At 37.8% G+C, this 16,845-nt stretch overlaps 2 protein-coding genes across 6 annotated transcripts in view; one reads left to right on the top strand and one right to left on the bottom strand.

Moving 5' to 3' along the window:
* The window catches only part of OPRM1 (opioid receptor mu 1), a 158,354-nt gene that overhangs the window by 28,261 nt on the left and 113,248 nt on the right, over nucleotides 1-16,845 (bottom strand). The window lies entirely within an intron of this gene.
* The window catches only part of IPCEF1 (interaction protein for cytohesin exchange factors 1), a 182,521-nt gene that overhangs the window by 129,005 nt on the left and 36,671 nt on the right, over nucleotides 1-16,845 (top strand). For all 5 annotated transcript variants that reach the window (XM_060283841.1, XM_060283840.1, XM_060283839.1 and 2 more), the window contains 4 exons: nucleotides 2,715-2,788; nucleotides 4,226-4,297; nucleotides 10,265-10,323; nucleotides 11,649-11,737. In XM_060283841.1, the coding sequence (XP_060139824.1) occupies nucleotides 2,715-2,788; nucleotides 4,226-4,297; nucleotides 10,265-10,323; nucleotides 11,649-11,737 (294 nt within the window). The remainder of the gene's footprint in view (nucleotides 1-2,714; nucleotides 2,789-4,225; nucleotides 4,298-10,264; nucleotides 10,324-11,648; nucleotides 11,738-16,845) is intronic.

Raw genomic sequence — 16,845 nt, 5'->3', positions numbered from 1 at the left:
ATGGTGAATATAAATTGTTTTATTCTTTCTAAAATAATTACAGGAATTTACACTAAAATACCCTAGCCTATCATAGGGTTGTTTTAATCAAGGTGAAATTTACATGAGATTGTCCATTCCTTAATGAACAATTCAGTGGTATTTAGTACACTCACAGTATTGTGCAACCACTATCTCTGTCTAGTTCCAAAGCATTTTCATCCACCCAAAGGAAAACCCATACCCTTTAAGCAGTGGCTCCCTATTCCCTACCCCCACCCCAGCCCCTGGCAGCCACTAATCTGTGTTCTGTCTATAAATTTACCTATTCTGGATATTTCCTGTAAATGAAGCATGCAGTATGTGATGGTTTGTGTCTAGCTTCTTTCCCTTTGCATAATGTTCTCGAGGTTCCTCCACATTACAGTATGTATCAGTACTTCATTTGTTTTTATGGCTGAATAACACTCCATTGTATGGATAGACCACCATTTATTTATCTGTTCCTCTGTTGATGGGCACTTGGACTGTTTCCACCTTTTGACTATTGTGAATAATACTGCTATGAACACGCATGTACATGTATTTATTTGAGTACCTGTTTTCACTTCTTTTGAGTATATATCTAAAAGAGAAACTGCTGGAGCCTAACATCGTTTTTTAAAACTATACTTTTAGTGTGGGTGGGGGAGGGATGGCTTGGGAGTTTGGGATTGGCAGATGCAAACTATTATCTGTAGAATAACAAGATCCTACTGTAGAGCACAGGGAACTAGATTCAATATCCTGGGATAAACAGTAATGGAAAAGCATGTGAAAAAGAGGATATCAATATATATGTATAACTGAATCACTTTGCTCTAGAGCAGAAATCAACACAACATTGTAAATCAACCATACTTCAATAAAATAAATTTTAAACACTATACTTTTTTTTTTTTTTTTTGCAGTACGTGGGCCTCTCACTGTTGCAGCCTCTCCCGTTGCGGAGCGTAGGCTCAGCGGCCATGGCTCACGGGCACAGCCGCTCCGCGGCATGTGGGATCCTCCCAGACCGGGGAATGAACCCGTGTCCCCTGCGTCAGCAGGTGGACTCCCAACCACTGCGCCACCAGGGAAGCCCTAAACACTATACTTTTGTATAATGCTAACTGAGAGTTCACAAGGAGCATTGTGCATTGTAGAAAAAGTTAACGTACCCAGTCTCTTTTCAAGTTCTTTACATTCTCTTTGAGATAGGATTGGTGAAACCACCATTCAGTAATTAAATAACACATCAAAAGAGAGATAAGTTGAGTGAAAAAAACATGTATAATTTTTAAAGAAGGAAGTGCCCTTTCGAATTGAGTTCTGAGTTTCATAAGAAGAAAGCACTTCAGGTGAAGAGTTTGGATAAGTTGACTCATGCAGGAGAGAGAAGACAGGACAGGGCTAAGGTTGGAAGTTTCACAGTTTAATATTTCTAAAGAAAGAGTGCAAGTTGCACCCTATTTGGTGATAAGGGAAAGAAACACAGATGAAGAGCCCCCATGGTGCTGATTTCATAGCTAGCTGACTCTAAAAATTAAGATTGTATTTTTAAAACCCATTTTTACTCATCTCCCAATAACTGACTCTTTTATGTTTAATCTTGTGGATTGTAATTCTCCATCAGAGACACCAGTGTAGATGGAAGATTTGAGCTCTGTCTATGATAAGCAGTCTAGCCTCCTATGGTTCAGTTAAATTTTATTCATAAAGTAAAGATTAAGACATTTTTAGAATGTCTTAATGGAACATTAAGTGGAACAATGATTACATTTCTTGTAAAATTCTTGGTGTTTTAAAGTGGCATTCATTCTACATCCTTAAAAGTGTCATTTTCCTCTGCTGTCTTTCCTTTATAGAAAAAACTCCTGGGAATTGATTATGGAACTGAGATTTTCCAAGACATGGCTCTGTGATTTAACCCCCAAGGAACTTCCTAAAGACTTGGGAGAGGAAAAAATGTTTGTTCAGTATCTGTTAAGTGTTTTATTTGTCTGAGCTCACTTAAGTCCTATTACAACCAGTAGGTGGTAGATCCATGATATGAACCTCAATTTACTGACTCCAAAGTCAGGCCTCTGCTCACCATATAATAGCTAATTAGGTTTCTTCTTATGTGCCTGTGGCTTGTGAGAGAAGTAGGATGAGAAAGATGCTGAGGATAGCAGGAAGTGGAGCTCTGATAGGTGAGCTCTGATGTTTTCTAGGAAGACAAAAAGGGGTCGGGCAGGTCCTACTTGTGCCACACATTGGCTGTCCCTAAACTGTGCCATGTTACTTCTCAGGGAAAGATTCTGGATGATTTATCAGAAGAATATTAATTCCTCTTAAAAATATATATCTAGGATAAGTCCAGTGCTGATTCAGAGGGGTATCTTTTTTTTTTTTTTTCGTGGTACGCGGGCCTCTTACTGCTGTGGCCTCTCCTGCTTTGGAGCACAGGCTCCGGACGCGCAGGCTCAGCGGCCATGGCTCACGGGCCCAGCCGCTCCGCGGCATGTGGGATCTTCCCGGACCGGGGCACGAACCCGTGTCCCCTGCATCAGCAGGCAGACTCTCAACCACTGTGCCACCAGGGAAGCCCAGAGGGGTATCTTTTGACACACCTCCATTTCACTTACTCTATCTCTATTCAACATATATGATCCCAATAAGTGAACTGCTAAGATGGACACTTTTATTCATATTAGTGTATGTATTTGTTTCAGGCAGAGAAAGCTGATGGATTTATCAACCTGCCTGATTTCACTGTAGAGAGAGCATCTGAATGCAAGAAAAAGCAGTAAGTTGTCTATCATTTTCCACAAAATATGGAGCCAGGATAACATCTCTTTATAATGTTCCTCAGGTGATAAGGTGATGTGGAAGTTAATGATGGTGACATTCAAATGTCTGAGAATTTTGACTTTATGGGTTGGAACCCCAAACAATAATAGAAGCTTTTAACCTCTTGTCTTCTGGAATTTCATTTTGTGGAGCAGATGGATTTTAAAACCCCACGGAGCCCTAGCAGGGCGTGCTGTTAATGATGGTGTCTGTGATCCAGTGAAAAGCAAGCTGCCATCCAGGACTGGCAGGGTGACGAGATGTCAAGGCTGTGTCCTTGTAAAGAGAATGACTACATAGGAGTCACCAGAGCTGCAGATATGATACCAAACCAGTTTCTTTTTCTTAGTTCATGAAATTGTCAGTAACATCCTTGAAATTGAATTCTCTGAGATGTCTTAGACTTGGGGATTAGCCCCCTGATATAACGGAAGTCCAAAAGGTTTGAGAGCGGACAGGAGCCAAGAGTCACCAGCCCATGACTCTAGACCAGCTAGCCAGACTCCCAGTTAAGTGCTCTTCCCATGATAGGATCCAGCTGCATTTTGCATATGTGCCCTCTTCACCTTTCACTTATTCTTTATTCTGCTTTTGACATCTTTTCCTGTTTTATTAGAGTGGGGCAGTTCCCTATTGACCTGTGTTCCTAGTGACAGCAATTGATTAGTTTATTTTTAATGAATAAACTGGTGTTGGCTTTAGGTCTTTGCCATTCTGATATAGCTTCCTATCTTTAGTGATACACGAGGTTGTGGTTTTGACCACACTGGTCATTTACAAAATCTCTGGCCCATACAGCAGGACTTCCTGTCTAAATGGTAAAAGGGAAATACTTTGTTATCTTCAATGTTCTATACTTTTCTTTTAAACGAAAAATCTGCCTTATATTTTTCCTTTACTAATAGAGAATAGCTTGGATAAAGTTTTTGATGTGTTTTCACAGTGTAGAAGTTTTATACTTGATTGTTTTTCTGTAAATACAATTATTGTATATGCTTGATTGAATTTGAATGAATACTTTGTTTGAAGGAATTGATCTGAGTATTTTGAAGTGATACATCTATCACTTTATATTTTAATTTATTGTCTATTTATAGCAAAACAGCAAATGAAAATAAAAGAATATATCCATATGTTTTAAATAGAAACTATTGATCAGCCATGACTCAGTCCTGGTCTGGATGTCCTGACATGATGAATTACCCCTCTGCTCTCTACATAAAATAGAGATTAGACAATGGGTATTTAACGTAACTAAAACTTTTGTTTTTGTAAATTAACAAAGAAAGCAGATGAACTTACCATACTTACATTTGACTGTTTTACTTTCGACTACATTGTTGACTACACTGACTTCTAATTTCTTATGTGTCTGTGCTTTTCCCCCTTCAAGTGCTTTTAAGATCAGCCACCCACAGATCAAGACCTTTTATTTTGCAGCTGAGAATGTGCAGGAAATGAACCTGTAAGTAGAGAAACATCAGTAAATCCAATCTTTATGGGAATAGATTACTTTGGTCAGGTGTCTGAATTTTAAGCACATGTGCATATCAATTATGATTTTTTTATTTCTGCTGCTTTAAGGATTAATCTCCTTAGCAGTTATAAAGTCTTCTCGCTTTCTTTTCTAGTATTTAGAAGCATTTTGGAGAGCTACACAGATCAAAACGGCTATTTTAGGAAGAAGTAATAAGATTCTTCTGAGGGAACCACTAAGTTGAGAAAGGAATAGAAGACATTATAAGAAAATGTTAATATGAGAATCAGCATCACAGGGAGAAAGCCTCGAAAGAATGGTGTAACCGATCTCACAGCTTTCAGAATTCTACACGAAAAATATCTGCAGCATTTCATAGTTGCTGTGTGATTATCATGATTCATGGTTATCATCTCTCCATGTTCTGTCCCCAAATTTTGCAAAACATCTTTGTTTAGAGTACCTCTAATATAAATACATATCCCTAACTCCATTTCCTGTTTGCTCAGTTTAAGTAAGTGGAATATACTGGTAGAGTGTTACTCGTCTTGCGACATCCCCTGCTGGTTTAGATTGCGGTGTGATCGCAGTGGCTCTTACTTGGATGAGGCTCTATATATTTAAGGTGCTTGAGGCACCAGAGGGCATTCTATTTAAGTCCTAGTCTCAGAATTCAGTGTTTCTTATTACTTTCACTTAATTAATTAAAAATATATGTATGAAAAAAAATGTATATGTAGGGAATAACTATTATGCGCTTCCTTGCAGCAGATCCCAGGCACTAGACCTGAAAAATATGGACATCATCCCTCCATTCACAGAGCTTATCGTTTAATCTATTTATATTTTTATATTTAATTATATATTTATATCTATTAATTAATCAGTTTATCTTTTAATAGATCTTTATTGGAGTATAATTGCATCACAATACCGTGTTAGTGTCTGTTGTACAGCAAAGCGAATCAGCCATGTGCACACACGTGTCCCCATATCCCCTCCCTCCTGAGCCTCCCTCCCATCCTCCTTATCCCACCCCTCATATTACTTTATTTAGACGTAATGATTTTCTTATCTATCTGTTCTCTGTAATTTCTCTTTGGCCTCTTGCTTTAGAAATGTAAAGGAAAAAAAAGCTGCTTTTTACTAAACATGTATGAGCAGGAGTACACACACACACACAGAATGCCTTACACCATATCCCCAGGGAAGCCTTTTCTCCCTAGAAGCATTCTCATTTGTTCCCTGCGTTTATCTCGCCACCACAAACCTTTAGATGAGGGCGGAATTGCTCTTTACCAGAGAAAGTTAGAGAACCCTGCGTTAGAAATGACAAAGCAAGGTACTGACAACGGCGTCTTCCAAACAAGTCTTTAATTTACTTGGACAAGGAAAGAAGTTTCTTGACTTTTTGACTTTTAACTCCCCCCCCACCAGCTTTCTCAAGCATCTGAGAAAAATAAGAGCAGATACACAAAAGGAGGAGATAAAAACTTCACAGTCAAAGCTCTTTATTTCTCTTTTTATTTGCGTTGGTAACGCTAAATCCTATTGACTAGCAAGGTCTAGGTGTGTGGAAAGCTTAATGTCTTGCCCAGCGGTCCTTGGAATCATATAGTAGTGAGTGTCAGTCCGGAGCCGAGCCATCCATCAATCCCAAGTGGCCCTTTCTAAGCTTTAATGGTGGTGAAACAGGGCTGCCCGTCAGCAACCTCTCCCCACCCCCATAGGTTCCCTTGGTGCCTGGCTTCTCCCAAACAGCTTCTTGTATCTCCAGCTTTCTTCCGGTCCACATCCTTCCCATTCATCCTGTGACTGGTTCTTTCAAAGTCGTTCTGTTCTCTCCAACAAGGGCAGAGTAAGACTGAGTTTACCAGAAAAACAATGACTGCGAAGGGTTTTGTTACCGAGAGAATTTCTCTACCTACACAGTGAAACACATTTTAAGCCAGTAAAAGTGTGAGACCCTTACAAGATTATCTGAGTCAGCTCTATTTCAGGCAGATGTGCTTTCTAAATCACACATCAGTTATTTAGCTCCCTGCCCACCCAGTCCTCCAGTTTTTGTTTACATTTCTGGTCCATTTATCTTCACTTTTCAACATACTCCCTTTGCAGAGCTCTATCTAATGGCAAGTACAGTTGCATGATTATTATCTACACACTCTGCCTATTTGACGTTAAACCAAAGCCTTTTATAGTTATGAAAGCCAAGATCTCATGGCCTATCTGTGCTGTGAAGATCTGTTAATTTTACTTGAAATTATTTTAGTATTTGTTTATCTTTCCAGCTTACAAACAAGATGTAAAATTGAAATTTGAATGTGAGGTGTCATGACCCATATATTTGAATCTCTCAGTGACCTTTATACTCAAAAATTGTCCGTCTGGCTACTCATAAATAAATGGCCCATTTTGTCTGTGCCTGAATGTATCACAATTAATGTATCATAATTTTTCATTTATAATGTCATTATTAAGCTTTATTATTCTGAAGATGGTTTTTCTAATAGCCAACAATGCAGAATCCCGAAAGTTAACTTCCTCCACAAGAGTAGGCGCTGCGGGGGAGGGGGGTTAAAGCTTTTTTTTTTTTTTTTTTTTAATTAATTTTTATTTTTGTCTGTGTTGGGTCTTCGTTTCTGTGTGTGGGCTTTCTCTAGTTGCGGCAAGCGGGGGCCGCTCTTCATCGCTGTGCGCGGGCCTCTTACTATTGCGGCCTCTCGTTGCGGAACACAGGCTCCAGTCGTGCAGGCTCAGTAGTTGTGGCTCACGGGCCTAGTTGCTCTGCAGCATGTGGGATTCTCCCAGACCAGGGCTCGAAGGTTCTGAACCACTGTGCCACCAGGGAAGCCCTAAAGCTTTGTTCTGCAGTAGCCCCTGAAGAGCTTCCTTTCTTACTGATGAGGTCTGTTTAAGCTAGGACGGAGTGCATCTGGGTATTTCTTAGTGAGATGCAGAGGCGCTAGGGAAGGAGGGAGTGGTATCTGGAGAGATGGATCCTGTTTCAGAATTTCGCCTCCTTGGGAAACTGCCTTTTTGGGTGGTGACGTTTCTCTCAGTGATGATGAAGGAAAAGGTAGTTAAGTTTAATAGAAGCACTGTGTGTTCTGCAGGGACCCTCAATTTACAAGTATAGGGGTGAGTAATTAAAGGTAATGAAAGGGTTGGTTTCTAAACAAAGACTGTTGTTAGCTGCCTTTCTCAGACGGTGTTTGTGGGAAAAATGTCATTTTGTACATCAGTTTCTTAACACTTGTGCTTCTTCAACACACACATTCTCATCCAGTTAACATACAACAAACTCCCAGGAAACATCTGTCATCTTCTTTTATGTAAATATGTCTTTTTGTGTATCCATCTATTTAGACACAAATAGAAAGTTTGCTACTGCCTGGATGTTTTTTAAAAAAAGTGCTTAGCAAAGGAGGTACTCCAATCCCGTGGGTTCTAGAAAGAAAACAAACAAGATTCTGAACAATCACTAGTTTTTCCTAGCAGGTAACTGATGGTGGCAATTAAAGGTATATGAGTTTTGGGTAAGGGCTGAGAAGAATCTGTTTTACTGTTCAATACTCTTCTGCTATATCTGGAAAGGAACTTAGAAACGTCTTTTCTTATTTCAGGCATTCTCAATTCATCTATTTTTTTGTCTTGTTATGTTAAAAAAAGAAGTTTGTCTATTTCACTTTGAGATGATTGTTTTGCGGGCAGGTCAGCTTATACAATTATGAAATCAGGAATAAACTAGGAATTAGTGAGCCATTAAATTCATGGTGCTTTGCCTGATCAGTTTTTAAAAATGTACTTTTAAGTGTTTCTTTTAGTTGAGTAATGCATAGAACATCTTCTTGTAAAGAATCATGTAATACAGAAGTATGTAAAGTGAAAACCTTCCCATTCCCCCAACTTTACCTTCCCGTTCTACTTCTTTCCCTAAGATAAAGCCACTTTTCACAATATGACTGTGTCCTTTCTGAGGCTTTTCTTTGCACACCAAGTCTTGTATAATACATATGCAAATATATAGTTTTAGAAGCACATTGAATCAGGATAAACACTTTGTTTTGTACTTGCTTTTTTCACTTAATAGTATGTTAGGATTTTTCCAGGCCATTACAAGGCCCCCCACCCCATCTCAGTCTTTTTATTAGCTTCTTAATAACATGGTACTTTTGGAATTGGTACCATACTTTATCCGTTTTCCTGTTAATGGACAATTATATTGTATCAGTTTTTTCTTTTTGCCTTTGCAAGCCTTATTGAATTAATATTCTTCCACATTTATTTATGTACATGAGGTGTGTTTTGTAGGATAGATATTTATAACTAGGATTATTGGGCGAAGGGGATGAAAATTTATGTTTTGAATAGTATCATCAAATTACCTGCTTAATATTGGCTGTTCCAGTTTTTCATGGTCGACTCAACAAGGGATGAGAATGTTTTTCCTAAAATCTAATAGAAATCAGCAATATTTAAAATTTTTGCCAATCTAGTGGTGGAAAATATTTTCCTGTGCATTTCCCAAAATACTACTGAGCCTGAGAATTTTCCCATATATTTATTAACCATTTGTACTTTTTTGGTCATTTTCTGTTTCTTAGTTTTGTTTGTTTTTCTACTGAGTCTTGATGAGCATTTTTCAGTTCCTATGGCATGATCTGGGCCCAGGTATTGGTCCAGTTTTAAGTGGCCCAAGAGACTCATGTTTATCATGGTGCAAAAGGGGACTTTCTAAATGAGGCTGGAGCTCATCTTCTGTCTTGTAGGCAGTTCTATTTTATTTATTTTTTAAAATAAAATTTATTACATATTTCCTGTTAAAAAATAATCAGTACAGCAAGACAATGGCAGAATGAGGGTTGGGTAAGGGTTCCTAATTTGTTGACAATTGCAGACTTGGGAATGTGCAATATTTGTGCTATGGTGGGGTGTAGCTGGGTAATTTAGCAGGAATTACAGGACTAGAAAAAATAAACCATATAGGTGAATCAATAAATGCATAGCATTATTATTATCATTTTGTTGATATTGATTGACTTAGGCTACTTATGTTTCAAAACAAGATGAATACACATTATGGGATATTTTTTAAAAATAAAGAAAACTGGAAAGAAGTGGGAAATAAATCACTTAGATTATCTCTACCCCAAAATGATATTTTCCCTTTAAATAGAAGGTTATATAGCTAGGAACATATGAAATAGATACATTTTGTGTCTTTTGTGTATTTAAATAAGTTTCTAATTGAACCCTTGAAAAGGAACTACAGTGGCCTGAAGTCATAAGCCAAGTTTGTGTTCCTTAAGGTTTGTCTAGTTCTTTTTTCATTATTGATGGGTAGTTGAAATTCATTGCCAATAAATGGTAAATCAATGGAAGATGAGACATTGTCAATTTTTACCTTACATAAAATTTTTCAAGAAATTGAAATTTTCCCCAGCTTAGGAATAACTGTGAAGCTCTGGCCAGATCTTTTTACTGATTAATATAAAGATTGTGGTTTAAAAATAGATCATCTTCATTTTGTGTGTGTGTGTGAAATAAGCTTACATTTTAAGAATTAAAGAGATAGAACTTTAAAGGTCAAGTTAAGAAATTCATTTTGATGGTTGACAAGAATTTCAAATACACAATTACAAAACGTATATTTATTCGTATATTTAGAATATCTAATGTAGTTGCCCACTTTAACTGGCTGTATAATGGGCCACCTCATTTCTTATCTGGCAAAGAATGCCCTAAGTACGGACAGTATTGTGAAACCAGAGGTCTTAGGTTTCCATACCACAAACTTAGGCTGTTTCTAGAAATGTTTAGACTGACGATAGCACTATGACTTAATTTTGTTATAAAGTCTGGTACAAGACCTTCCTTTAGGGTCTAGCATAAAGGTGAATATGTTGGGAACCAGTGTCTCTGTCAAACATTTATTTTCTATTTGAATTTTAGGTGGTTAAACAAATTTGGATTAGCTATAATCCATCTTGAATCCACTACAAAGGATGAAGGTATGTTCTATTTTCAATTTCTGAAAATTTAGCAAGAATATTAGAATAGGGTGAAAATACAATGTCATGTTCTATGTAGTCTTGTTCTAATGAACCATACTTTGTTATTTAAAATTATCTGAAAATATGTATAGACAGACATAGACACACAGGCTCACCAACATGGAATAGAGCTTCCCATGCTGGCTAAGAACGCTTTTCACACTTCACCCACACATTAGCAGCTGTAGGCTTCACTGGGATCTCAACCAATTGCCAATGCAAATGTTTTATTGCCCCACATACTGAATTCTTACTCATAGACATGATCTCGTCATGTTCGAGACAGATAACTTTCAGCCCACTGTTTCCTCTCTGATATTTTAGTATTTCCACCAGGTGTGTGCTGAGACTAATTACCCTAAGTTTGTACCAGGAGCCTGAATGTCAGATTGGGACAGAAGCCGTATTTTTAGCTCAGTCTGTAGCTTTCAGGGTTCAAAAGCTACAAGAGTCTAATTCTTCTTAATGATGAAGTTACTCCTTAATATTGAGAAGAAAGAGGATTTAGGTGCCAGGGTCACAGAGCTGACACTATTTCTGAAATGCTCAGACCACATAAAACTTGGAAATTGGAAGTAGGGAGTTATATCTTTGGAGAACAAAATCATAAAATCTTAAATTTAGAAATGAAAAAGTGGCAACTTGATTTAAAACAATAAAGAAGTGTAATGCAATACTGTGAAACCAGTGTCCTAATCATCTCCTTGGTCTTCTTTTCCATAAAATAAGCACCCATTATATATGTGAAGTATATTTATAGATTGTGAGCAATAAGTAACTACACAAAACCCTTCTCCTTTTCCTGGTATGTAAGGCCTTCTATGATATGGCCTCAAGCAACCTTTCAGCTTTGTTTTCCACCCTGTCCCGTAGGGGACTCTGAATACTTGGCTCAGTCTGTGTCCTCAGCCTGGTACTCCCATTACTCTGTGTGCACCATTGATGGTTTACTTATCCTGCCATTTTCAGCTCATTAAGATTCCTATGCTCAAAATTAATCACTACTGATCTTGTGCTCCCTTAGTGTATGACTCACACCTCTTTTGAGGAATTAGTTTCATTTTCCCTGAGCTATGGTTAGTCGTCTTTCTGCTTATTGGACACTCTTTGAGGGCAGAAACCCTCACAGAGGGAAAGTCTTATGTATCAGGTAGCTCACTAGATAAGTGCTTTCTGAATTGGGTTGGAAATGCAATAGCCAGATGGAGAAGAACCTCTGCTCATGCATTATGGAATAAGTGATGACAGTGCTGAAACATTCAGCGTTTTCCTTTTTGTTATAGAATGCTACAGTGAGAGTGAACAGGAAGATCCCGAAATAGCTGTCGAGACACGACCCCCTCATTACTCTGCGGAGACTCTCTCTCCTTTGGTACGTACCGTCGTAATTGGTCTGTTGGTCATCGATCAAATGTGTGGATGTCGTTCTTTCCAGTTGGGTAGAAACTACCTTGACTAATACATTTTTAGAGGACGCTAAGTTAAGGTACTCGCCAAAGAGCAAGTGCAGTTCTCAGGGCGCTGATTTTGAGCCTTCTCCATAGCAACCCATTTATATGACAGATTCGGTGCATTTGTGTGTGACCCACAGATGTATTATGCTCAGAGCGTTCATGGTAATGCAGAAGACTTCTAGGTAATGGGCCAATGCTTGCAAAGATTTGTTTTATAATGTTTATTTATATCCTACTTGTTCTCAGAAAGAATTGAAAATACCTTGCCTAGGTGCATGCACTCTAACGATGTAAAATGAATGTAAAGGGGATGAAGGCAATAACATGAAGAGAAAATTAGAATCAGAAAGAGAGCAGGAAGCCAGGAGTGGGGTTGGTGCGTTAAATCTGGGTATATTTACTAGAGAGAAGTCCAAGCTTGAGTCTAAGCTTTGGAAGCATCCAGTGTAAGTTCAGGTTATTAATGGACGTTAAGGCTATGGAGAGTTGCTTTATATTTGGATGTTCATGGGCGTTATAGCGACGGCATATAGAAAGAGTCAAGCAGAGATCTTTGGCGAGGTTGACTTATGGCTTTTATACCTACCATATACCAGCACTTATATAGCTACTTTAAATATATAATCATTTACTTCCCTCAGATAACCCTGAAATGCAGTATTATTTAATCTGCATTTCCCTGATTACTAATGAGGTCAAGCATCTTTTCATGTTTTTTTTGATATCTGGATTTTCTGTTCTGTTAAGCGTCTCAAGTCTTTTGTACATTTTTAGCTGTCTTACTACTATTATTTTGGATTTATAGGATTTCTTTATTAATCTGTACCTTAGTCCTTTGTCAGTTAAAAATGAGGCAGATCTTCTTTCCCAGTCTATGGCGTTTATATTTTTTAAACTCTGTTTCTTTTTGTTGACAGATGCTCTTGATTTCTGTGTGTCAGGTTTACGCATCACGTCCGTTGTGGTTGGTGTCTTTGTTTCTGGCTTACATATTGTTTCCTATTCCCAGGTCATGAGGACATAGATATTACTATCTCGTTTCATGGATTAGGAAACAGAGGTTCAGAGAGGTAGAATGGCCTAGTCATACCCCCAGAAAATGGAGCACCTGAGATGGGAACCCCGGTCTGTCTAGCTTTATAGCATATGCTCCTTCCATTCTACTATGACACTCGTTCATCCATGGACCCGAGTAACTATAAGTTCTAATAGGTTACTGCAACTCCTTCACTTACCAGACCTCTTCTGCCAGAATTTTCTGTTTTGTGTGATAAGGTTTTCAATCTTTATTTGCCAGTTCCTGGGTTTAAGGTGTTAATATCATTTAAATAATGACTTCTACTGTTTTTATCTGCTGCCAGTGGGGAATTGTGGTCACTTTTCTAATTTATTTGGCTAGCAGCTGAGACCAGAAATAAATAGTTATTGAATGAATATTTATTAAAAATCTATTAAATAGGATTAGCCAAAGTTAAGCAAGACATAAATAAAATTAAACTTTGGTAAAACGTCGACCAATTTTTGCACTAGATTTACAATATAGCCTCTCTTAATATAGTTTTCCCTTGAAGTAGTCTATCTCTTCTTTTAAAATCAGTTTCTGCATTTGGAAAAAATGAAATAGATGTGCCTTGCTGGTTTAATAGAGAAGCCTGTGTTTCTGTTTAGTTTCTTTTTGCCTTCATCTCTGTTTCTCTGTGTCTCTCCATTTTTGTCTGTCTCTTATATGATTTAGTTTTGTTCTAAAATACTGTGATTTTCAGTTTTATAATGGCAAACTATATCACAGATTACAAAGAACATTGTCAGGCATCTAGAACTCTACTGGATGAAAGTAAAAGCAACAAAGTTGTCTTCTTAGATGAAGGATCACGGCTCAATTGCATTATACAATGATAGTCTTACATAATGTTAGAGTAGGAGCCCAGAGAATGCTTGTTTCCAAACAAATAAATGAAGGGATGGATGTGAGACCAGTAGGTTAGGTGACTGAATTGGGAGCATTCTTTAGAATGTCATTCTAAACGTCAATCAAATGTTATTCCTTAAAGTCCTAAGAAGTTAAGCATTTATTTGAAGACCACTAAGGCTAACATTATTCTTTCTGAAGAAATGTATTAGAAATAGATAAATGTTGAACAGTTAGATTTTACTTTCCTTAGAAACAGAGTATGTTGTTCCCGCTCACGTATTTCCCAGGCAGATTTTGTTTTCTCTTGTTTCTGAAAAACAGACATGCCAGACACTTGGTTAAAACAACATTTAAGCTTTTTTATCTAAACAGATGAAATTTTAAAAATCGTGGTAACTTTTATCCAGAGCATGAAGCAGCTTATTGTTTTGGCTCCATCTGGCATAGGCTACATGACTGAGCTATACAAGCCTAGGCGAGAAAACAAAACAAAACAAAACAAAAACCAAAGACACCCCAACCTTTCCCAAGTTCTTGCTTTTAAAAAAATTTCTGGGTAATGAACTTTCATTTTGGAATGATGAATTCAAAAGTATAAGATCATACTATTCTGGAAAATTCTCTCAAAATTATAAAATCTCGAACTAAGAGTTTAATTCTGTGTCCAGTCATTTTGATTGCTCTAAAGATAAACAGTAAGACTTCAGCACCAGACCAATTCGGACCTGTTTCTAATGGGTGGGACCACGTTCTGCAGAGAATAAAGAACATTACAGGGTCTCCTTTGAGTGAACAGCAGATTTCTCTTTATGTGTTTCCTTCTTGAGAAAGCTCCACAGGATGGATAGTGAAAAGAACATCCATTTATTTACAGAGAAATTAAAAATGGAGAGTTTTTCCACAGGCTCAAAACAGATGGAACTCTGTAGGTTTCACTTTGGAAGATCCTTTGTGGAAATCACTACCTGTGATTCCTTGAAATTCACAAAAGAGCAAAAAAGGAACTGACTTCAATTATATTTCCAACTCAATTTTATATGTTATAAAGTGATTTAAGAGATCAAAGATCATTAAAAATTTGTTACAAATATTTTCCCCCTAAGTTTAATTTTTAAAAAGTGTCTGATAACTTGAGCTGTGCTTATATGCTTATTCATTCATTTAACAAATATTTATTGAGAGCTACTATTCTAAATAGTACTTGGGACACAACAGTAAATGAACAAAGATTCATTTCTTCATGTAGCCAAACTTCTGGTTGAGGGAGACTGAAAATAAACAATCAACATAAGTAAATTATCTGCTAGGTCAGTAGAAGAAGTGGAGCTGAAGGGGTCAGGACAGTTTGTGACAATGAATAGGGGAACCAGGATAGGCCTGAGTGAGAGTTGAGATCTGAGCAAAACTCTTGAAAGGTGGTATAAGAGTCAGCCAGGTGGATATTCAGGGAAGGTGTTTTCCAAGCAAAGGGAGCAGTTAGAGTCCAGATCTCCTTGGTGCATAGATGGCAATGCAAAGAGGCCAGTATGGCTGGAACAGGGTGAACCAAGGTGAGAGTTGCAGGAAATGAGGTTGGAGGATAATTGTGTCCATATGTATGGGGCCTGTGGACCATTAAGGACTTTGATGTTTTGAGTTCCTTAGCCTTTGGAAGTTTTGAGCAGAAGAGTGATGTGACTGATCTCCATTTTAAAAGGGCCACTCATGCTGCTGTGGGGAGAGACCCTGTGGCATAGGGGGAAAGTATAGAAGCAAAGAAGTCTAAGGGGGAGTGTGCAGTAATCTAGTGTAGTGAGCATGATGACTGGGATGAGGTCACAGTTGAGAAATGGAATGGTTGGATTTTGAACGTAGTTGGAAGGTAGACCTACAGGTGGATCAGATATGAGAGAAGATAAATATCCCAGTTTTAAGCAGCTCATGCAGATTATTTTAACATGAGAGTCCTTATATTTTGATGCTTTTTCAGAAGTACAACTCCTTTATATCCAAAGGATGGGGAAAAAACCCTGTGTACTCTGGCCCATTGGCCAGAGGTCAAAGATTAAACACAAAAAGGGGTAAAATCAATTTTAGAAATTCAAATTTAATCTTAGTAGGATGGCTCTTGCACAGTTGTTTACTAAAAGACATGTTCTTTCAATACGTGTACTATGATACAATAGTAGAAATGCTTTCAAGTGAGATAGTTGGATGAAAAGTTGTTAGTGAGTACATATACTTACAAAGAAAAGGTAGAAAGAAAAATTCACCCTCTGTCCTCAAGATGCAAAACATTTCCTTAAGCTCTATGGTTGAGCACTTAACTGATTTTAAGATTTTTCTAAAATTAGATTTTACATTTCGCCTCTTGCTTTAACGGTTCATCTTCTGGCCGTCAGTCACAGGCAGGGGGCTGTCGGCAACCTCTCCCGGGCCTCCATGTTTGCCCCTGCCCCAGTTGGGGTTTGCACTAGCTCTTGCCCAGGCTATTTTGAAATAGCAGCCTCTTTTTTTTTTTTTTGTCTCTAATCTCTCTTTCCTCTTAATAAAACCACTTCCAAATTAGTCTTCCTAATGTGCAGTTCTGATAAATTGATTCAACAACAAAAGACCTTTCAGTGCATCCTCATTGCTTATCAAATTAATCCTCAATTCATTGGCTTGGTATTTCAGGCCCTTGGGCTTACTTCTAACTGCCATGACAGTCTCCTCCTTTTTCATCAGCCTCCTTTTTCATCAGCCCAATAAACTGTCCCCTATTTCCCCAAAGCTTTCCAGACTTTTCTGTTCCTGTACCTATATTTACAGGAACAGAAAACCATTTACAGGAACCATTCACTCTCACCCCAATTCCACCTTCTAAATATCTTTCAAGACTGGTTTAAATGTGACTTCTTTCATTAAACCTTCCCTGGTCCCCTGAGACAGGAGGATCTTTCCTTCTTCTAAACTCTTTATATTTCTATAGTGCATTTTCTGGGATACTTTTTTCATGGTGTTAGCCTCTGCCTTGAATTATAGATTTTGTGTATCGGGTTTATTTATCTAATTATTAAATTCTTAAGGTTAGAGGCAGTGTCCAATATCTTTTTCTTTACCCGCAACATCTGTGACCTTGTCTAACACATATTT

Source organism: Globicephala melas, chromosome 14, assembly GCF_963455315.2.
Source record: "Globicephala melas chromosome 14, mGloMel1.2, whole genome shotgun sequence".
In the NCBI taxonomy this organism is placed as follows: Eukaryota; Metazoa; Chordata; class Mammalia; order Artiodactyla; family Delphinidae; genus Globicephala; species Globicephala melas.
Note: the sequence above shows the minus strand (reverse complement) of the source record. Positions and strands in the feature narration are given on the sequence as shown.